Source organism: Tachypleus tridentatus, chromosome 8 (genome assembly GCF_004210375.1).
Source record: "Tachypleus tridentatus isolate NWPU-2018 chromosome 8, ASM421037v1, whole genome shotgun sequence".
Taxonomy (NCBI): domain Eukaryota; kingdom Metazoa; phylum Arthropoda; class Merostomata; order Xiphosura; family Limulidae; genus Tachypleus; species Tachypleus tridentatus.
Genome location: NC_134832.1, coordinates 39,420,867 through 39,446,257, shown reverse-complemented (window position 1 = coordinate 39,446,257; position 25,391 = coordinate 39,420,867). Strand labels below are relative to the sequence as shown.

At 31.8% G+C, this 25,391-nt stretch overlaps 1 protein-coding gene across 1 annotated transcript in view; it reads right to left on the bottom strand.

Annotated features, from left to right (window-relative positions):
* Positions 1-25,391, bottom strand: part of Pld (Phospholipase D) — a 153,133-nt gene that overhangs the window by 55,867 nt on the left and 71,875 nt on the right. Inside the window, 7 exon segments of the mRNA XM_076448349.1 lie at positions 6,269-6,440; positions 10,432-10,571; positions 10,734-10,844; positions 12,570-12,735; positions 12,978-13,127; positions 17,469-17,621; positions 21,225-21,385. Of these exon segments, the coding sequence (XP_076304464.1) occupies positions 6,269-6,440; positions 10,432-10,571; positions 10,734-10,844; positions 12,570-12,735; positions 12,978-13,127; positions 17,469-17,621; positions 21,225-21,385 (1,053 nt within the window).

The following is a 25,391-nucleotide window of genomic DNA, read 5'->3' as shown; positions in this document are numbered from 1 at the left end:
CTAGGTGCATGACAATAAATATAAGAACGACTATTGAAAGGAGAAAGGTTGTGATCAGAGAGCATATGATCTATAGAGCAACCCCTCCCATCAATATCAGCACTTCCCCACAGGGGATGATGTCCATAAAAGTCCCCCAGGATTAACAGGGAAGATGGCAACTGCTCAATGAGAGCATTAAGGTCTGATTGATCATAGATCTCTCGAGGCAACAGGTAGAGAGAACAAATAGTGATGACCCAATGAAACACGGATGGCTACAGCCTCCAAGGGTGCATTGAGTGACAAAGACAGGGTGGGCACATGCTGATCAACCAGCAGTGCCACCTCTCCATGCACTCGTTTATCACACAGCTTGTCATTCCTGTACAGAGAAAACTACCAAAAGGTGACTGTATCTGCAGGTTTTAGAAATGTTTCCTGTAAGGAAAGACATACAGGATGGTAGGAAGCAATCAGTGCTTTGATGTCATCCAGATTAGAATGTACACATCAACAGTTCCATTTTTTCAAGGTGGCCATTTTTATTTATGTGTAGGCAAATTGGGTGGAGAGCCTTTCTGTTTATGACCACATCTTTTTATCTTTATTGTCTTTATTCGAGGGAGGTTAGTCGACCTCCATGGATCCTACCCAGGGTCGATTGGGCAGGTCTCTGCTGTTGGAACAGGATTCCACCGACTGAGGACGTGAATAAATGATCATTTTGCATCTTAGGGTGGGAGAAAAAGATGTACTGTGATCCAAAGGAATGTTAGGGACAGAGATGGGTTTGAAGTTGAGTCATCAATTTTTCTACTCACAGAAGTCAAAAGACTTTTCATTTGGTTTGAGAACATTCTTTTGGTGGCACAGAGAGATCCATCTGCACTCCCACTGTAATAGTGGAACGAAGTTCAGTAGCATATCTTCAAGATGAAGTGGTGGACAGCAACTTTCAAGCCTCAGGATAAGTAATGTTATGAATTGTTTTCAAATACTGCATCTCTTGTTCTTGCTCTAAATGGTTGGAAGAAAAAAGTAGAATGGGTGAGAGCCATTGCAATTGATGCAATGAGGGTCTGTTTCATACTCATAGGCATCATGGTCCTTGCCACCTCAATGAGCACACATCAAGGAACCACGACATGACGTCTTTGAGTGACCGAACCGCTGACACTGGAAACACTGGAGAGGGTTTGTAATGTATGGCCATACCCTGCAATTAAGATAACTTGCCTTGATGGTGACAGGTGGACATGGTGACGTAAATGTCAGAATGATGACACTGGTCGGTATCATAATTCCATCTTTGTGAATAGAGGTATGCCTCAATGCAGAAACTCCTTGGGTGGAGGAAACATCGAGAATCTCTGACTTGGGGATGATCTTTGAACCCCTCCCAACAATAACTCCTTGTGATGAATTCAAAGTAGCATGAAGTGTAACCTCAATAGGTACATCCCCAATTGCCTTTGAATGCAAGAGGAGTTCACTCTGTTGACATGTGGATGTTTCCCCCAATATGTCACCAGATCAAAGCTTCTTTACTAACTTTGGAGAGCCTGCAAGTTCAGTCTTGTCCCTTCTGAAATAAAAAGGGAGACATTTGCCCTGAAGGTTTGTCTAAAAGATAGTGTAGTATAAGTAAATGAGGTACAACAGGTGTTACAAATGTTGAGAATTGCTGCTCAAAATCTTGAAAAAGTGGTTGTTTACCCATGAACAGTTTTTTCACTATTTAAGTTTTTATTTCGAGGATCCATTGTAAAAAAAAAAAGAAAAAAAAGAGGAGACTCACTACAATGCCAAACAATAACACTGCAGCAATGACAGGGTTTCATGAGCATTATTCCAAAACACCAGCATCAGGCACAATGTCCACAACACCTGTTGAAAACATCCAACACTTGTACTTGGTTGACTCTAGCCCCAGTGGACCAGCCAACTGACCCAAGGGTGCTATCCCAAGGCCACCTATGTACAGGAATTCAAGGTCAAAGTGGTGTGTTAAAGTTGGACCCCTCAACCACCAGGATCCTCTCCTCTCCTTCATGGGTCACCATGCACAGCAAACACATGGATGGATCTTAGATCCCAGAGGAGGTAAATTGAAAGAACAGAACCTTCCCTGGGACCTCTCCTCACCACGTACAGGAATCCACACCGAGAGAACATTCTTTGTTAGTGGCATTCAAAGTCCAGTATATCTCGGTAAAAGTGCTCCTCTCACTCCTCTGAGTATGCTTCTATGTTCTTCTTGAATTTATTAAGATAAGCATCAAGGATATGGATTTTCAGGAACATCTTGCAGCCCATTTTGCCATAGTTCTTCACCAGAGCTTCAACCAGTTCCACATAATTTTCATACCCATTATGATTCTTGCCATTGCAATGAGCACATGTCAAGGAACCACAACATGATGTCTTTGAGTGACCAAACTACTGATATTGGAAACATCTGAGAGGGTTTGGAATGTATGGCTGTACTGTGCAATTAAGATAATCTGCTTTGATAGTGGCAGGTGGATGTGGTGATGTAAATGTCAGAATGAGGAAATTGGTTGGCATCATAATTTCATCTTTACGAGTGGAGATACGCCTCACTGCAGAAACTCCTTTGGTAGATAAACAAGTGAGAATCTGACTTGGGGATATTCTTAAAATCTTTCTCAACAACAACTCCTTGTGACAAATTCAAAGTAGCATGGAGGTGTAACCTCAATAGGTATATCCCCAGTTGCCTCTGAATGTGAGAGGAGTTCACTGTGTTGAGATGTGGATGTTTCCACCAATATGTCAACAGAGTAAAGCTTCTTTACTGACTTTGGTGAGCCAGCAAGTCCCTCTTGTCCCTTCTGAATGAAAAAGGAAGACAAATATTCTAAAGGTTTGCCTGAAAGAGAATGTAGTATAAGAATATGAGGTACAACAGGTGTTATAGATGTTGTAGATTGCTGCTTAGAATCTTCAACACGTGGTCATTTACCTATGGACTGTTTTTCACTATTTTATTTAAGGTTTAATTTGAAGGACCCATAATAATAAAAAAGGAATATTTTGGTGCCTACTGACCTCACCCACCATGGAGCCCTATGAGGGGACGCACTACAATGCCAAACAAGGACACTGAAGCAAAGCCAGGGTTTCGTGAGCACTATACCCAAACATCAGCATCAGGTGCAATGTCCACAACACCTGTTGAGAACATCCAAGACTGGTATTTGGTTGACTATAGCCCAAGTGGACCAGCTGGTTGACCCAAGGGGGACCACCCTAAGGCTGCCTGTCTGCAAGAACTCAAGATCAAAGTGGTGTGTTAGGGTTGTACCCCTCAACCACCAGGATCCTCTCCTCCCCCTCACAGGTCACTGTGCACTGCAAACATGTGATGGTGGATGTTTGGATCCCAGAGGAGGTAAACTGAAAGAACAAAACCTCCTCTGGGAGGTCCCCTCACCATGTACAGGAATCCATGCTGAAGGGGCAACCATAGGCAAAAATCCCATTATCTATCTGAGAATAGGGCAAATATGAGCAGAATGAAGTGAATATATATCCCCATCAAATCAAACAGACCACAATCATCTGAAAAGAAGCAACATCCTCAGCACAAATACATCAAGAGATAGTGTAAGAGGAAGAAGTAAAGCAACACATAAGTGCACTCACTGTGACTCATAATACTGGGGTAGTGTACTCAAGGCAAATTGAGTGAGGGACAATGAACACCCTGAACACATGTGAGGACTTATGCTGGTTGGTTCAGGTCTAAATTCAAAACTCAACCTCTAAGAATGAACATCCATGTGGAGGTCGGATGAGGATTCTCAATTATTGTGATGGCACATTCCCCACAACAAAGCTATGCAGAAATGGAGCATCCATTTGAAAAGCATCTCGTGATCTTCATCAACACAACAGCACCACAACCTGCTCTCAACTAAATGGAGTCTTTATTGTTTATATTGTATATCTCTCATTCAGTCATTCAGAAGAATACCTCTATGGTTCACCATCACAGCAGCTTGGAACTGGAAAGCAGTAGAGACTATATTATTCCATTGGAAGAAATAGGTGGGGGTGGGGTATGCTGAGGAGTGTTCAAAAGAACCTTCACACTGGAGAAAGTGCAATGGGCAACTACAAAACCCTATTTTTGAAAAGCAGACCAAAGCCAATTTATTCAATATAACAAATGGCAGAGATGATAGCAATCTCCTTCTGCCTTATCTATGACATCAATGGATTTTTACGGTACAGTATGGGCATATTTATGAAGCAAAGATATCACAATGATTAATCTATGAGCAATGGAATGTCCCATATCTATTTTATGTGACTGTAATGAACAGTGTACATTTTATGATCATGGAAATTATGAAAGTGAAGTCAACAAAACCTTACAGTGTTAATCTGAAGATGACCTAAGAAGGTCAAAACACTGTTCTGTACTTTATTTTAATTAAAATTTTAATATCCATACAAGTCATCTTTAGAATATGGCTTTTAATGCAATTCTAAATGTCAGAAGTATATCTGGACAAGCACCACTCATCACAGAGTGGAATCTTGGGTAAAACATGGAAAATACCTCTGAAAATTAATATGCAAATAACAAAAAAGTCACTTAAGACTCTTGGACAAGAAAGAAAAACTTACAGGACCAAAGTTACAGGGGTCAACACACAAAATTAATATGAAGAAGTATAAAAAGATAAAAAAATAACAAAAATGAAATAGATGTTATATATTGTAAAATTAAGTATGTGTATTGAAAATAACATATGCATGAGATATATTTTAAAGAAAAATTATATAGTTAACCAAATTTATTATATAACAGTGAGATGAATTACAGGTAACCCTAAAATAACAAAGGCCCATATTAACACTCCTACGAAAAGACGTTTCTAGTCCTGATTTCTCCAAGCCCGTTCCCCTGGCTGTGGTTTCGCTAGATAGTAGATAGGGACAGTGGGAATCTCGTTAATCCATTCATTAATGGATTTAAATGGCAATTTCAGTTAAATACAAAATTATTAGCTTAATATTAATAACCTTCCAAGTTGCTCTGGGGCCTATTAGGCCCCACTTTTCGTAGGAGTGTTAAGCCTAATCTAATGAACAGAACAAAGGATACAATTAAACTCTCATTTCAAACTTCAGCATAACTATGAGTATTGATCAGTCTAATTGAACTGATGTTATTGAACCTGAATAACTACAGGTAACAATAGAAACATTAAAAAATCATAAAAGTATAATGATTTATCTTTCCAATTCATCAGATTATATTTAAACATGTGTGGGCCCCCAAACTCACATCAAGGCTGGGCAAAAGTAAGCTCCTTGGATAATAAACTCATGACAAAGTAAAGATGATAATTCTTCCCTAGTTGAGGATTGCCACCTGAAGCCTGTGTAAATGTGCTGATACAAGATATAATCTTCAAAGAGGTAACTTAAAATTCGAGTTCATGTTCAGAGGGATTTATAATAAAGTATTAAGTTCCCTAACTCGGTGGAAACAAAATAATTACACTTCGGAATAAGTAATAAATATCATCATTGTATAATAAACAGTAAGCTTGATGAGAGAAATTAATAAGAATACATCTAACAAACCCTTTGAAGAGAGCACAAACTAAATATTCAATTCAGCCACATGAATGGAAGTGTCTATGGGAATGAAGGGACTGTAGCATGCAAATAAAAGTTTGCAAACAGAGGGCAGCACTGAATGAGAATAGCTATATATGCAAGTTGAAATAGGTATCTTGTCAGAACAAAATCTTTCTGGCAAAAATTTGATATTTATATACGAAGTTTCAAAGGTTATGCAAGGGAATTTAAAAATATTTAGTTTTTTTTATTCTTAATATGAAAAAACTTGAAGCATTTAACTCTGACTTCATATATTCATAGACAATCTTTAGTAAAAGTACTAGTTAAAATTACTAACTTGTATTGTTTACTGAAAGCTTTCCAAATTTTGTAGATATAGATATTATACTTGAAAGTTACAGTAAACTCTGATGGTTACTTTGTGTTTATAAAGGTCAGTCATATCAACCAGCCCAATATAGAAAGAGTTAAGGCAATCTATTTTTACTAAGAAGTAATATTTGAAAAACAAATATCATGTCTCTTATTAATATATTTTTCACTACTGTCAATTAGTAATTAATTTAGTCTTACTTAGAATGAGCATGGGTTAGCTGTTGAATTCTACCAATAATAGTTTTTCTAGGTTTATTAAAAACTTGTAGTCCCTGTGAAAACTCACCATAGTAGAGTGTTTAGTCTGATCACTTGGAGAATCCAACATATCCAATTGTAATGCTGAGTGAGATTGTTGAATTAAAGGTGCATCTTTTGGTGAAGTAAATGCGTGTATTCCAGGAGAAACTGTATTAGCTCTTGGCTTGCTCACAGCAATACCACCTAAGTCTGTCAACCTAAACAGCATCCACAAAACCAGAAACTTATAAAATCATTTAAAAATTTAAAGATATTACCAGTCAGTTAATAGTCTGATATCTCCTGCCTATTGCACCTAAAGACCTAAGAGTATTTGCTATTTATATAGGCTACTCAGGCAAGATTGCTTGTTTTCTAATGTAACTTAATGGGTTTTGATACAGGTTACTACAATCACTCAGTTCAAGTAAGAGGCAAGGAGAAAATAATAATGGTAAAGGGTTTAGAACATACTGTTGTGTGTAAAGTCTTAGTCAAGTTTTTAATGTATGCTACTTTAAGTGTCTATAGTGTACAAGTATTCATGAGAAACAAACAAATTAGGATTTTTCATAATAGGCCTAAAACTTCCCATCTAATACTAGTTTGATATCACAACATTGTTAGACATCATCAGCAAAGATTATTTATTTGAATGAACTTGGATTATCAAAACCCAATCATAATTACTTTGATAATGATCAATTACCTGTAAAAAAACATTTTTAATAAACAGTGTTTCATTTCTGGAGTTTTAGTACTGAAACAGAAGTTGTATAATATAAAACAATGTATTACTTGAATACTAAGTATTGTTAAAAAAGAAGAAGCATTTCATTAAAAACAAATTTAAGCTTTAACTTGCTCTTTTATTTTGTATATTATCTGAGTTAAATTACCAAACACTGACAAAATAGTAAAAATAAAATATTGGCTATTGAAATATTTTCTTACTAGTAATTAATCATTAACAATGTGATTAAATTAATATTGAGCAATTTGGTTCTTTAATGATAAATTACAAATGTTACAATTCGTTGCTTAATGCAGACATAGGCTTAAGAATGTGTTCAGCATGTGTGCTCCTAAGGGACTTGTATTTAGTGCAGACTAATACATACTTAATACCAGTTAAACATCCAGGCTTAGGGTCTAGAAAAAATTCAACACAAATTTACATTCAAGTGATAGCAGATAATGCCTGTGGTAATAGTTTCCAAATGTGTTAAGAACATTTCATTAATAAGACAAGATGCAAATGCTTATGTTAAACTAGCCAGCAAACACGGAAAGTCAATTACAAGTATAGAGTTCAGTGCTTACACTCACAACCTCTCAACTTTTACTGCCATTCACTGTCTGCAGCCAGTTGTGGTAAGACAATTACCCTTAAAAGCTCTTATGGTTCTTAAAGTAGAATTGAAACCACAGGCTATTCAACGACTTACAAAAAAGTATAGAAGATAAGTTTCATATAGTAGAAATTTTAGGGTAGAAAATGATATTAAGGTGTTGATTTGCCACAGTTTACTCCTTTTTCATATTTTAGGATTTTCATTTTGTGAATTTTTTACCACTTTTGCACACTCACTGACAGCCAAGCTAGCAACTTGTCAGTTATTTAAATATGCTACTCTTACTCACAAAAAGTTTATTTGCAGTATTTCTAAATGCTTAACTTGCTCAGGTGCACTGTATTTTCAACATTAACTGCAAGATATACCACTGTACAAAATAGATAATGTAATGTATTTATTAACTTGCAGTATATGTAGCCTTAATTAAGTAGAAAAAGAACTAATCCTTTATACATCAGAATAAATCTACACAGGTCTCAAAGTAATAATGGCTTTCTTCTTTTCATCGAAATACATAATTTTAACAAGCATTTAAATGTTGTAAAAATTATTACCTTGAAAAAATAGATAATGAAAAATCTGTTAACAGGAAGTGAAGAGTACTTTGTCTTGAAAGAATAAATTATTTATCCTTATGAACTGAATCAAGATCTTCAAAATAAAAATCTGAAGCTTCAAGTAACAAGACTTGTATTTAAAAAATGTTTCAGATAAATAATTGCAGCAATAAAAAAAGTAAATGTAGAAGTAAAGGAAAAATAGAAAAAAGGTTTGATTTTGAATTTTTTTTTAAATCTAGATTCTGCTCTTGACTGATCTGTAAGCTTAGCAGATGTACATAATAAAACAACTATATGAATTAAACCATAAAAAACTTAGATATTTATCAAAATCTATGTTGAATTTTGAAGTTAAACATATTTACATTAAAAATTTAATTAAAATGGTATCAAATACCAAAAAACTCTTGCAGAATGATTGAGATGAGATATTAGTATTACTCATGGTATAATTATTTGAACTATTATTCTTGTCTTTATTATGGTGTATTAATACTTTCACAACATTTCAACCAGTGAATCTCTCTGACAGTCAAGTGGTTATGACGCCCATATTCAGGATCACGGGTCCAGGAGTTCAAATCCTGGTAATTCCACAAAACATTTTCTTTGTGATACATAAAGAATGTCTGATATAACATTTGGAGAATTCACTGGTTGAAATGTTTCAAAAATAACGATATTTATAATAAAGACAAGAATAACAGTTTGAATAATTGTACTATTAGTAAGAAAAATTTCATATTGTAATAGATTCCAAACATAGAAAATACAATGATTCAGCTGTACCTTACCTTATCTAAAAGTGTAAAAACAAACATTTTCCCCATTAAATCAGTTTAACTTATGGTTGTTTTCAAGTATAATAAACCTGTAGCACTACTCATTTTTAACTGTAAACAATTCAATCCAACAGAAGTTGATAAACTGCCATTACTGTAATAACTGTGGTTTTAAGAAACCTTTCTCAAAAAAAGATCTAGATTGATTTGTTATTATCCTCATTGATAATAAAAAATGACATTTTGGCTTTATGCACAAAAAATTACATGTACAAATTTTAATTTAAGAAATTAATAATACAATTACATTTACAAAGAGCACTATAAAGAAAAATACCATTATTACTAATATTAAGAAAGCCATTAAAAATGGAATATACTTTCAGACTACTCTTTTTCTAAATTGCCACTTTTATATGTAATTTCAAAACAACCATAGAATAATCTGATTACTGTCTGCTCAATATGATTTTAGTGATGAGGATGCAAAAAGGCCATTAAGTGTAGTGAGTGTTGTTAAAATAAGCCTAAAGTAAAAATGTAGTATGGATCACCTAGTCTAGAGCCAAGTGCATAACATCACAAAAGTAAAAATATTGATTAAATTTTAATCATATATGGTTTCTGAACTAAGCTATTTTATATTACATTACCAATGTTTTTAATAAAAAACAAACTTCTTTATTCAGAAGACTTTAAATTAAGAAATTAAAATTTCACTTTATGCTTTTAGTACATACATACATTAAACAATATTAGGTTATACTCTTGTTGCTGAGTGACATGATATCAAAGCCATTTCTGAAATATAGTGTTACCAAAATGCACTAGCTTTTCTATATGTTAGAGGTTGTTAATCTAACTGATTTTTACCAATTATTATTCTATGAATACCACAAATTCATTACATGAATGATCTTTATTTTGAGTGGCTTACAAAGGAATTTACTAATGTTTCACTGCCTCAACTGCATTTCTCTGCTTCTTTTTTGGTCAAACTTTATTTTGTAAAATTTATTTCAGTTACTAATGGAATATGAAGTTTAGGATATACTATGGGGTGGAGTGATAGTACTTGCCTCATGTTTTTTGCCAGGTTATATATTATTACTAACATAGATTTGAAAAAAATATAATCAGGATATTCAGTGACTTGTAAAAATAAGGCAGAGATTGAGAGTTTCATATAATATAATTTCAGAGTAGTTTTACTTTAAGAACTATAATAATTTTTAATGGTAACTGCTTTACCACAGCTGATTGCAGATAGTGAAGGGCAGTAGAAATTGAGACATTATGGGTGTAAGTATTCAACTCAATACCCTTAATTGGTTTTTCATGTTTACTGTTAACATAAGCATTTGCATTGCCTAATTGATGAGATATCCTCAATGCATTTTGGAGCTATTACTACAGGCATTACCCACTATGACTTGAAGGTGACAACTATGACTAACAATGGAATCTTTATCAAAATCTTTTTTAATGCTTATACACACACACACACACCTGTGAAGGTAATCATCCCATCTACCATAACACAGATCCAGTCCACCAATAAAAGCATAGGTTTGGTCTATAGCTACAATCTTTTCATGGTGAGCCCAGAATAGCACTCCTCCTGTCACATGATCTGGATGACGAAGAACCTAATTTCAAGAAATGAACAAAGTGATTAACAAAAACATACAATTGCAAATCCACTCAATGCAGCAGACACTACCAAACTATTTTTTACATTAGATTTATCACTAAAAAGCATTTACTAATAATGGTTCCAGTGTATATATTCCTGTAGCTGATAAAAATACCTTGATATTTGGGTGTTGTTGCACTAACTGTCTCTTGCTATACAGGCTGTTTATTCCAAGTGCTAGTTCAACTTCTTTATAGAGAAGGACAAATATTTTAACACCTTGTTGCTGGATGGAAAATAAAAGAATGTGGTTTTTATAACATTTATTTTCAATATCCTAAAAATAAAATGGAAGCTTATTTTTTTACTTCTCAATTTAAGTTAAAATATAAAATTAAGATGTAAATTTTAGAATGTCTTACATAACCATGAAAGAATATATTTCAATTTTTGGCAACTTTGTTGGTCATCATACTTGAAAACAAACATACAACTATACATGTTAATTACATGTAGAAAAATATATGATAAAATTTTGTTTTTGGAAAACCAAAAGTTCAAAAATGGTTTTGAAAATAAAAGTTTTACACAAAATGATCAATAATATTAAGATATTTTTTAAAGAAAAACGTAAATTGTAAGACAGCTATAAGAAAAGTGTCAGTACATCACAGTACAAAAATGAAGTTATATAAGACCAGCAGATTTTTACTGAGAAAATAATTTTAAGGGCTTGATTGATTAATTATTTTAAATCTAATCCAATGTTCTAGGTTAGATGGGCTTTAGGATAATATTTCTACAGCCAATCTAAATTAAAGAAGTGTGACTAAACAAAATTTAGACCATGCATTTTGACATTTATTCTTGTCTTACTAGACAATGATAAGGAAACCACATACTACAGGGGTACCTAGTAAATCCAAGACACTACTTTTATGTGCATCCGATTTTGAATGCAAAATAAACAAATTCAGATGATTGTAGAAACGAAATAAATGTAGTTCATGTGATTTATTTACTAATGAGTAATAACATCATTAAAATATTATGTTGAATATTAATGTGCCATACAAATAATAACAGAATTGAATGCTGTTTATTAGTTAAAAGCACTATGAAAACCATCAGTAGAATGCATAGCTTTGCCATACAGTGTCAATCATATCAATCTCTCAGAAAATAAGAAAATGTGTCTGTATCTCCATATTGTTTAAGAGACATGGAGAATTTTCAGCAGGACAATGAGGAACAATATTCTACAATGTCCACCAACACCAAGTTTCATCAAATCTGATCCTCTCCTAGTAAGTTGTAGAGCAACAATGGGAAAAAAAAAAAAAAATCAGTTCCCATGTTAATAGATAGGGATTTTTTATTTTTATGATCATACTGCAATCTTAACCTTTGACTCTGCAATAACTAATCACTTCTAATTTGGATTATAGTCCAAATGTATACCAGCTTTTGTCCAAATCCATTCAGCTGTTTTCAACAAATCGTCCTTACAAACACATACATAGGGTTAAAAACAACCTCCACCACCCTCAGAGGTGGAAGTAATAAAGTAAGTAATATTGTGGCCTGCATTCTAAGTCCCTACAAATATATACTGCAACAGTGGTAAAATAGCAAAAACATAGACAATGCATTGAAATGGTCAGGAGGATGTTTGTAATTCTCCAGTAAAGCCCAAAACAAGAGCCATTTTTACATGTTTATATATACAATTATGTAAAATTAAAATATTCAGAATAGTTAAAAAAAAAAGTCTACTTTCCAGCTTTCTTGAATAAAACATTTATGACTTTCAATATGTATGTTGCAAAATTTAGTTCTCTCAAGTAAAGTGCTTTAAATATGTAGTTTTCTTCCTATTAAACCATTTCATACACAATTCATAAAAAGTGATCCTTCAACATACCAGCAGTTTTAAGCTATAACACAGTACACAGAAATTTTGAATATGCCAGGTGCAACCAGGTATTTATATATAATTTATAATACATACTGCTTTGTGTTGAAGAATTTTGTCTAAGAGCCACCTTTCACCATGAATTACTGGGCGCTTTAAATAGATTTCTGGACTTAACCACCAATCTGTAATGAAAATTTCTTCTTGGGCAAGTTGCAATGCATCAGCCACAGCTTCAAAATAAGTTGCACCATCTATAAACCTAAGATAAAGAATAATAAGACTATCTCTATCAAGTAACAATATTTTTTAATCACTACAAATATGAAAATATTTATATTACAAGAACACTCACATGTAGACTAGATAAAATATACTAGTTCTAAAAAGTTTTATTTCAAAAAATGTAAGCATATTTGATTCTGAACAAAAATAATTCTCTTTATGTTTATCATTTTAAATTTGTCTTAAAACATTAATTTATTTAAATAAATCTTTTGTTACCAGCAGCAGGAAACATTATTTCGAACAGGAGCAAAAGAATCATAACGATTCTGTTGTGTAAAATCTCTAGCAGATGTGTTGGCAATTTCCATGATATACTGGGCCCACTCCTGTTGTTTTCGTTTAGTCCAACACTTGACCAGCAACTTTCTATGTAAAAATAATTTTATATAATATAACAGATGTAAAACATTTTTGAAAAGCCAATACCTATACAGATATAATCAATTTTTACTGTAAGCGTTTTAACTACAAATGAAATTATTCACTGTGATCAAGAAACAAGTAATATTCATGACTAGACTGGGGTTGAGGGGAAGGGGATGTTTGGTTGTTTCAGATACTTGTACAAATTTACACAAGGGTTAGATTAGAAGAAAGGCAAATAACCAACAGCACATCTCTCCAGCTTCTAACCCATTCTAATGCTACTCTTAGAAGACACCAACAGTCCCAAAATGTATAACATGATTTTGTGACAAAAAGATGAGAATTACAGACCCTCAGTTCTCCTGATACATTAAACACTAGGTCTCATCCAACTCAAAGGGAATGGACTGATAATATAGTACTGCAAATTCAAACTTCATAAAGTTGATTTTGTTTTAAAAAGGAATTTTCCATAATTCAGCTGTAGAGATATTGAAAATATTACTTTTTTTCTATCACATAATACTTTAAAAATCAAGAAGAAAAAAAAAACTTGTGGTAAACGAAATCATAATTTCATCTAAGTAAACTTTTTTTTTTTTATTATGTTTCATAAGAAAAATATAAATAAACAAGAAAAGGGAAAACAGTGATGTCAAATGAATATACATCCTCATTCATCCTGATTTTTTTTTTGCAAAATCTAAGTCTTTTAATCTTAAAACTAAGTGTTATGGTTCTTCTTTTATATAATACCGCTGGAAAATATCATTTTAATAACCAACAGTAATCATCCATTATGCTAATGTTCCACCTTCTCTGATACCTACTCTCCATTTTCCCTGATGTCTTGATGATATGCAAGTGTAATAAATGAAATGTCATACTTATATTAAAACCCAGCTCTTTAAATTTAGTGAGCAGGTTATTGACAATATTTTTGCCATTTGTTTCTTGTTTTCTAAAAATTTGTCAATAATATCTTTACAGGCACTCCACATTTCTTTTTCTACTTTACACACTGTCCTTTCAAATTGTTCATCCAAAGTCAACTTCCTAATCTGGGGTCCAACAAAAATTTCTTAAGTTTTGCTTCTGAAAGAGCTGGGAATTGTTCACACAGATACTTGAAACAATATTCATCTTTATCTAACTGTTTCATCAAGCACAGTTTTGTGTGAAGTGGAGGTAAAAAAAACTTTCTTTGTGTTAACCAAACTTTTACATTCAATGTTTTTTTATCCTGGTATCAGGCTGTGTGGCCACTACTTCTATATACAGTGCTGATTTTGTGCTCTGCTGTCCCATTCACACAAAAAAAGATGGAAACTTTGTATAACCAGATTATTGACCCAACAACATACAAATGACTAAAGTCTCAAAAAATAGCCAATGTATTATTTTTATTGGAATTTATTAGGTAGAAGTTCTTAATTTAAAAGTAATATTAAAAGAACACATCTAAATATAGATCGTAGTGAGTCACATTGTATGTTGAATGCAGCATTGTTTAAAATTAGATTTTTGCAATGTAAAAATACTAAGTTTATAGTTTTGCACAAATTAGGAATTCAAATTACTAGTGTTATTAAACTAGAATATAAAATAAAAACGTCATATGTTTTTATTTTCCTGAGATATGGCTTATGTACTGAATCAAACTCAGTGGCCCCATTCACCTCTTTCTATATACAGTTTCTACATACACTTACTTCAATATATGATATGTGAATAACAATCAACAGTTTAGAATGTCTCCCCTAGTAATTTTCAACCATTTTAATCTGTGAAAGGGCTAACAATTTTTTTTTTCACCAAGATTTAAAGGTAGATTGTGTCTTTAGTCTGCTCTAAGTTTCATATTTTAAAATTCTACATACATCTTAATTATTAAGCTTAATAAATTGTATTGTAGTTCTAGAGTATCAGTACAGTTATTAATGATTTTTTTGGTTATCCAACTGTATATATGTAAAAACCACAAAAAATTTTCTTTGATAGCCATTATATGCAAAATTTTAAAAGGCATAGCAACCTATGTCCAACAGCATCCATGTACAAAATCGTAGCGAGAAGAAATAATTGTTTGCTTCTTGATTTGTTGTACTATATTTTGAGAAAAATATGTTTAATAACTTATTTCTAAATAGTAATAATCTATATACATATAATAATAATAATTGAAATGTGACTGTATAATACAAAATACAAGTCCACTGAAACACAAAGATATGGAAGACTAAAAGTAAGTTTTATATTATTGGATATGTAACATGAGTGCATGTGCACCTTGTCAATGCAAGTTATGGAATTTTGGTTAGGCACGCCTGGGTCAATATAATAAAAAATAAATATGTATGTAAATATATAGCATTATGAGACTTAAGCTACTTAAACTAAACATTTGTATTTTTATATTGTGGTATGTAGCATTCTAGCATGAAAAAAAAACAATTTATATCTATTCCTCAGTTGTTTTTTTATGATGGTTACAAGGTTGGTCAAGTGACAGACCCCACATAGAGTAAAGAAAATAACAAAATATAAAGGCTTACTCAAAACAAACATTTGAAGTGCATTTAAAAGGTTTTAAAGATGATACAAATTACATTTGAGATTTGTGGGACACAGACTAGTAATGAAGCAATCTCTAGTGAAAATATTTTATTAAAGAATCTGGTTTTTCATATAGAAAATACTTGTGATTTTTACTAAAAGTGTACTAAACTTTGTGAGGATACACATACTGTATCAAAAGTTATAGTGCAAATACTTAATGTCCTTTGTCAACCTGAAGATGACTGACCTAGAAAGGTTGAAACATTGTTCTCTGCATTATTAGTAACAGTGTTAATACACATACCAATCATTCCAGGATACAAATAGAATATCAGACTGCTCCTGCCACAATACCTGTTACATCCTCTCTTTCTTAATTCGTGAATATTTCTCTCTTATGTTTAATTATATATTACCTTGACTTTCTATTGTGTAAGGTTATGCTCTGAATGGTTAAATGAGAATTCCACTCAGTGTCCCAGCAACATTCTTGTAGGAAAGTTAATGACTAGCTTGGATGGATTTGTAATGACTCTTGTGACATAGTTAGAAAGCCAGAATAATTTTGAGAATTATGGAAAATTGTCTATTTTTTTGGATGTCATTGGTGTATATTGTTTGGTGCATTATTTAATTATCCCTTTCACAACTGGGATGGGATAAAATACACAAGTTTGTCTACACATTTTCACCCATTAAGTATTTCTTTGCCAACCTGAAGAAGACCTAAGGTCGAAATGTTATTCTATGCATTATTAATAAAAGTGTTAATACCTATACCAGCTGTTCTGAGATACATTTTTATTTCAAGTGGGTTTCTCGTTATCTAGAATGGTTTACACAGCTATCAAATAGAAAATCAAACAAAATTAAAGACTTCAAAAAATGTGGTTTGTTTGAGTAATGATGATTTTATAGTGAGTAACTTACATTAATTTTATACTTTTTGAGGGGTGGTGGTGGATGAAATAGGGAAGATAACATGCTACGAGAAAATGAGTTACTAGAGGAAATTCAGAATTTTTGTTAATATAGCCTTGTAGAATCAAGAACTTAAAACTTATACACTATTAAAATATAGATTATTGGATAATATTTTATCCAATTCTAATTGGTGTAACATAAAGAAAAAGTAGTTCAATAAAATTTTTAATGTAAGACACAAAAACGTTGTGTAATGTGCAATAAAGAACACCCATGTAGATATGGTTAAACTAGTCTTCTCTATGTATATGTTAATTCAAACATTCAAAAATATAATTAACAGCTTATAAGAGCTTCACATTTCTTAATCAATTTGTTTACTGGTTTAAACATTACTATTTTTTAATAACATGAAGATGAAAAGTACCAAACATTCTGAATTTGTGAAACAGCATATTTGAACTAACTATTTTTCAAGTATCATTTTAACTGAACACATCTATCAACAAACAACTTCAACCAACAGATATATGCTCACTGAGAATGCTCAAGTAAAGAAACATGAAATGCAAGCCACTCATGGATTTCAACTGTGTTATAATTAGAAATATTCTGTAATTTGACTTTTACGGATTAGTAGCGAGTTGTGTTTAGAAAAATTTTACTATTTGTTTTCATCGGTATTGTTTATTGCAGAAACATGTTACTTATTTATGTGGCTCTATCTATACGAGTTTAATAGGGCCAGAAATATTTTCCCTACACACTGCTTTCTCTCCAACATGTTTGTAAATGAATAATATTCTAGCATAGCCTCTCACTTTCCCATGTGCTTGCTTTGCCTCACAGTTAAGTTACCTGGAGAGATTTGAGATTAACAGACCATGAGGTATTCCAGTACTGATAATTCCTTGTTCCACATAAAATCCTTGATCCATCAAAAGAACAGACTTGATTATTCCATCCCGAGGTCGAATGTAAGCAATAAAGTTGTCTTTACAAACAAGCCACCTGGAAAAAAAGTAAAAGAATTAAAGTGCAACAACAAAAAAATTCCAAAATGAATTATTTAGTTAAGTATTAATAATCAGTTATTCAGCTTCTTCATTGGTAATCTGTACAGATTTGTAAGTATTTACAAATATATAAATAAATAAAATGCTAAAAAAAAAATTGAACATTTTGATTAAGTCATATTCTGTTCAATGGTGCTACACAATGAATCCTTCAAAATATCTTTATAACATTGATTTCCAAACAATAAAACCACAGCACTAAATGTAAACGCATCATTACATAATCTTAACTCCAGCAGTAAAATGTATCCATTACTCTCACAATATCTGAAGTCTTAGGAAAAAAGATAGGTAAATACAGTATATAGAATATATACAAGAGCTGCACAAATAATATAACATAAGCAATAAAATGCTTAATGAAATATGGATTAATAAAATTTCTCTATTTGAGAACATAAAACTCATTTTTCAAATATAGGACAAATCTTTCAAAATAGAGCAAATTTTAGTAAAAATAAAAAAGTAATAAAAACGTTTAATGCTCAATGCTAGATATTCCACATAAACATATACATGCTAATATTACTCTATTTTAACATATACAAGTTAAAATAGGTAACACTGCTAGCCAAAATCTTAAAGCCAATAAACAAAGAAATAATATGCATTTTGCATTGTTAGACTCAACCACTAATTTGAGTAGAGCTTCGAAAGATGAAAATAAGAAAAGGGAAAATAAAAATAAAAAGCCTTTTTAGCATTTAATAGGGAAAATGTGAACACTATGAAATTAGCCTAAATACTAGCTGGTCAAAAGTTTAAGATCATACTAAACGTGTAACGAAATTTAGTCATTTCTATTCAAGCATTAGCATTGTCAACATCTCCCACTGACAGAGTTTGAATGTGACAGAATTGTTGAGCTGCAAAAGCAAGGTCTCTCTCAACGTGCCATTGCTGGTGAAAATTGGTGTAGTAAAACTGTTGTTGGAAATGTCTTAAAAGACCCTGAGGGATACAGAACGAGAATTTCAAGTGGTCGGCCCAAGAAAATTTTGCCTGCATTGAGCAGGAGGATTCGATCAGTTGTTTGGCAAGACACCAGCCAATCGTTAAATCAGATTAAGGCCCTGACGGACGCAGCTCAAGAACAATAAGATAGCATCTACAAGAGAAAGGCTTTAAAAACTGTAAATGTCTTCAAAGGCCACGCCTTCTTCCACACCATGAAACAGCTCGATTAAACTTTGCTGAGAAGCACTAAACATGGGACGTAGAAAAGTGGAAGAAGGTATTGTTCTCTGATGAGAAAAAAAATTAACCTGGATGGTCCAGATGGCTTCCAGCATTACTGGCACGATAAGCATATCCTACAGAAGACATTTTCTACACGACACAGTGGAGGAGGTTCCATCATGATCTGGGGTGCTTTTTCCTTCCATGGAACAATGGAGCTTCAGGTTATACAGGGGCATCAAACAGCAACTGGCTACACTGACATGTTGGAGAGAGCATCCTTATTGACTGAAGGCCCTCGCTTGTGTGAAAATGACTGGATCTTTCAGCAAGACAATGCTGCAATCCACAATGCCTGCAGTACAAAGGACTGTTTCATGGCAAATAACGCAATTCTTTTGGACCATCCAGCACGTTCACCCAAACTGAACCCCATTGAAAATGTTTCAGGTTGGATGACAAGGGAAGTCTATAGAAATGGATGTCAATTCCAAACAGTGCATGATCTTCTTGAAGCAATCTTCACCACTTGGAATAACATTCCAGCTAGTCTTCTGCAAACGCTTATATCGACCATGCCAAAGCAAATGTTTGCAGTTATTCGCAATTACGGCCTTGCAACTCACTACTGAGACCTCTTGTTCGGCATTTCCTTCCCGGTTTAAAACTTCTTTTTGCTATGGTCTTAAAATTTTGACCAGCTAGTATTTAGGCTAATTTCATAGTGTTCACATTTTCCCTATTAAATTCTAAAAAAGATTTTTACTTTTATTTTCCATTTTCTTATTTTCATCTTTTGAAGTTCTACTCAAATAAGTGGTTGAGTCTAACAATGCAAAATGCATATTTTTTCTTTATGTTCATTGGCCTTAAGATTTTGGCCAGCAGTGTATATACAAAAGTATAGGCTTTATCTGTTTTATATATATATTAGGACAGATGTTCAGTAACTACACCTTTAAATCCTGAAATGAAATTCAATCACTTACTTAATCTGGTAGTTAACATTTTAACAAGCTGTTGTTCTAAGCTAATGTTTTTGTCATCTTCTCACATTGCATCCCAAGTAATGTCTCTGTAAGTCAATCTCTCTCCCCTGTTACTTTCTTATACAACATCCCATGTAGTATTTATATTAGTCACTTTCTCTCCTGTCACTTTCTTACAAGACATCCTATATAGTGTTTAACTCATACCCTCTCTTTTTATTGAGACTACTTTTTATAATATCCAACATAATGTTTTTTTAAACATCTCTTCTCCTAATCACTTTCTTACATCATATTACATTTAGTATAAACCTATGAACAAATTTCATTTTATTAAAAGGAAAAACAGTTGTTAATTATCTAAATTAATCTGTGAAGATGAAATCTTCTGAACATGATCAAATTTAGCTCAAAGCCCATACGCAACTATGATGTCTTGGAACAGAAAAAAAACATCTTCAACTTAGTACTTAGTTTTATTAGTGACAAACTTTTAACAATCAATAACGCACTTAATTGTTGCAGATGCATTCCTTGTATACTTATGATGCATGAAGTACAGCAGCAGAGAAAGCTTTAAATTCTTCTATAATCGATTTTTTTTTTTTTTAATGATACTTTCCTTCTGTGTTTGTGGGAAGAAAGAAATTGAGCTACATATTTTTACAAACTCCATTCCGTTTTTCAGTAGTAGTAATTCTGGTTTATTACTTAATATTGACTGTTGAAAAAAAAGTATTTCTTTTAGAGAGCAAATATTAACAAATTTAGCACCTTTCCTTTTAATCTTTAAAAGCAATTTAAATGGTATTCCCATCACACATTTCTAACAGTGCATTTGAAAATGTTATGAAAATGTAAAGAATGGGCATAAAATAAATGGATGGTTCAACTGATTTCCATGAAGATTGAAAGTAAAACTCAAAATAGCATACTTTCAGTGACCTCCAAAAGCACATACAATCAAAACTACAAAACTAAAACAACTATATAGACATTTTCATAATACCATATTTCCAAATTAAATATAACACAAAATTTAATTGTGAAACACAATTACTCTAGTAATTCTGTAACAATTACATAAGATTCTGAATGTCACTGGTGATGATATTCTTTCATGCCTTAGTTGCTCATATACCCTGTTGTTTCTAATTAATCTGAGCTGTTATTATACATACAGATTGCACATTATGGTATGTTTATCCTTACAATTTTGTTTTATTTCTTAATTGGCCTTTGCTAATTAACAACCCTTAACTAAACAAATGTGTTCATTATGACTAGTTGCTTGGTTAACTCAGACTTATATTTTTCATTTCAAATTAACATTTGTGAAATGTATCTATGCGAGTGTAAAAGAATTTTACCTTTTCCTCCAGCTGCTACAAAAATAAAAGAAAATCCATCTAAACCTCATGCAAACAGTTACAACTTGGTGTCCACCTGAGCGTTTTTTCACTAATCCTTCCTTGCCTTTTTGGCCAAGAGCTTCAATAAAGGAGACAGGGCTTATTTCCAAAAATTTTAGCTATAAAAAAATAAAGTAAGTTTTTGTAAAGTTTTAAACACTTAAACTAACCACAAAAAAAAAAAACTGATATATTTTCCTTGCAGCTATGTAATAGCTACTCGTTTTATTTTAATAAAAAAAAAGTACATTTTCTATGTAAAATACATTTTCCAAATACATAACAACTGTACATTCCTTAGGCGATAAAATCATTTAAATAAGAGTTGATTTTAGTACTTCTCAAACCAACCAACAAATAGAAATCAAATCAAGCTCAAAGGTTATATGAAAAGTTATTTTCCAAACTATACGAGAATATTTCAAAGAGAATAAAAATACTATAAATAAAATAATGGATTTAAAAGTTACTACTTTATGGAACAACATGCACTGAAGCAATAAAGTTACCGCATGCATATTTGAAATAAGTCACCCTGACATGAGAAATAAAACTGGAAAGATTAGATAAAAAAAAAAAAAAATGTACAATTTGTTTTTTGTCTCTTAGTAATCTATTACATCACTACCCCTATGTAGTAACATGCGATTTTCATACACTAAGCCAGCTGAATACCTGTTGTAGAATAGTAAATGATGATTAATCTTTCTTCTAAAAATTACACCTAAACAAGGATTATATGAACATTTTTACTAAAATCAATTATAGTGTACAAACAATATTTGAAGAACATTATTTTTTCTAGTAATTCACGAATACATTTTTGTATATATTTTGTCATCACCTGTAATTTATAATTTTGACTGGTGTATATTTTTGTTATGTTCAAGTGCTCTTCTTGATAAATTCTTAGACCAAACATGTGCTAAAACAATTGTTAAAGACATATTCCTACATCAAAAGTCTGACCCTGCAACTTAATTGTGATTGCAAAAGAGCAATGAATTTTGTGATGAAAATTCACAAATTTATAACTTTTGATTAAAAATGCATATCAATTTTTTGCCTAAATTTTAAAAAATTTCTTAGGTGAATAAATAATGCATTGTAGCACCATCTATTGCTTTGAAAAATGTAGAAGTTATTTTGACACATAGGGTCATTCATATTTGTTATGCAATATATTACTGCTTATTTAATCTGCAATTCTATTCATATTTTTCTGAATATTAGAAAGAGCTTGCTGAAAATATGATAATAAATATCTATAAAATGAATTTAAAAAAAAACAACATTAAATCCCAATTCAACTGCGATTTTAACTTCCACATGATAGCCAAGCTCAACAGCCACTGCGACACCAACAGCATCTTTGTAAACAACTGTAACAAATAATTCACATTTCTAATGTAAAGTATCATGTTATTGTGTTTTTTAAATAACATTGAAGTATCTTTCTCTGAACATGATGAGTTAATAATTTAAAGTTATAAAAATACCCACTTAAATACAGCTTGAGCCAATTTGAATGTTAACAATAAAAGTTGAGAACAACTTTTATTATACAGATAACATATTTCTACATGAAAAAATAAGCATACTTAAACAGTAGTTTATTGTTACAAACAATTGCTATTTCTCTTGTTATGAAATTGGTTGAATAAACTAACTGTATAAGTTTTTGCACACAAAACTCCAATTTTTGAATGAAGTATTTTTACCAAAGATTTGTACATGAATATATTTAACATTTCTATATACTAGTCTAAGTGCAAAGTGATTTCTGAGTTTGGATTGAAAATACTTTTCTTCATCTCAATAGTCTCAAATTTTCTTTGCATAATCTATAAAACCTCCTCACTAAATTTCAAACTTATTTTTAATAAAACTATATATTTTATCTGTTATTTTCTTTATCCTAACTTTACACAACACTGGTCACTTTTACAGACCTTGACACTAACCCCCAAGAAAATTTAAAGTAAAACTAAATTACTTTTTACTTTTCTAGAATGACTTCAAACTGCAATATGAAACAGAATTTATTTATCTTAAATATCTCTAAGCACAGTAGATAAATTTATACTTAATAGTATAACATCTATTTATGCTTAAATTTTATTGTTTTAATGCCCTTTGAACACTGTCTAGCTACTATTCATGCCATTATAAGTTACAAATCATTTAGTGGACATGTAGCCCATGTAAAACTATGAAATTATTATGCTTCACTGTTTGTAATTAAGTACAAAGCTACACAAAGAGCTATCTGTGCTCTGCTCACTATGGGTATCAAAAGTCTGCATACATAATAGTGTAATGAGGGAGGAGGATTACATTATGCATAAGCTACTAGTAAATATACTTTGTGAAAAAAAATTATTATATTATTATTATTTATCTAATATAACCGAAACTAATATAACATTTCCTTTATAATAATAAATAAAGAATACAACTGAAAACATGAAAAAGTACTTAACTGGGTCTTTGTTTTTTTGTTGTTGATGACATTTAACCCCACTTTTTTATACTAATAGTAGTTATGCATAAAATAATCTATTTAATTAAATAATGCATCAAAAACACAGAATAACAATATGCAAAAAAGAAGAAAATGCCTCATAACTATTTGTCTGGTTTTCTACCTATACAACAAAACTGTAAAAACGTCATCTAAGATCACCAATGTGCTTCCTGTGGAAATCAAGCTTAAACTGAAAGCAAAATTAATTCTCTTTACAAAAAGAAATGTATTATAATATGTCATTTGACTCATGAAAATCTTGGCTTTCTATTGGTTACAAATAACAGTACTGAACATCAGAGAGAACTATTATAAATTTCTGAAAGAGGTGACAGGAAGACATGGCAAGAGGAACCTGATTATTTCATGCCTCTGTAACCAACTAAGATTGAAGGCTACGAAAACTATGCTTTGCCTAAGCAATCCCAATACTACATTGAAACATTTACATTAAATTAGATATGTAATTCTTGGAAAGCTGGTAAATCAATTAGTGTGTGTATGTGTTTTTTTCTTGTAGCAAAGTCACATCAGGCTATCTGCTTAGTCCACCTAGGGGAATTGAACCACTGACTTTAGCACTGTAAATCCATACACTTATTGCTGTACCAGCAGGAAACAAATAAATTAGAGAATAGGGATGCCTAGGAAGTAAATGTCACAATTTTCACACACTCAGGGAAATTCTAGTGTTTTTGAACATTGAATTATAAAAGTAAGAATTTAAAATTTGGATGCTATTAAAATATGAATTATTAACTATGTTTTTATTACACAGCTATTGGTATACCACAAAGAGAAAGTAATTTAATTCAATTTTGAATAGAACTTTAATAAAATAACATTTTTTAGTAGTTAATTCTCAACTGTGAGCATCTTTTTCTGCACATGTCACAGAGTTTCAGACACACACAAATAATTTCACAACTCACAGTTTAGCTTAGTGTTGTGTTTTTCAACAGGAGAAGCACATGCTTGTTGATATGCAGCTTCACTTAAACTAAGTTACTGAGGGTGCTGTTCACCATCTCTACAGACCAGAGGAAAGACAGTCAGCAGAGCCCTATCACCCATGTTAATGAATTGGCTTACTCTTATGATGCACCTACAGCTTAACCCTTTGATTACACTATTACTACTTAAGAATAAGTTCTTTAATTTCAATTATTTTTCTTAATAATAAATGATATATAGAAAACAATGATCTATATATACATATATACTACTTACAATGTCATGAAGTATTTTTGTACTTGTGCAATGTACTTGCCAAATCTCATTGAATTTCACACATGTAGTACATGAAAAAAAAAAATTATTGAAGATTTTGTACGTGCATTTCGTAATCCAAAAAAATTATAAACTGCTATACTGATAACATAAAAATCCAATGTAATTTATTAAGATTCATAACTAACATGTATCTAAATCTAAAAAATCACATTTCTGATCAGAATCTTGCCTTAATTGATGTACTTCAAACTCTACAGTGATTAGAACAGCTTTCCCCATATAAATATTTTACAAAGACTGACAGGATTATGTAGTTCAAAGTGAGTGTTTTGACTGGTTATAAATATATAGTTAAGAAGAGTAAG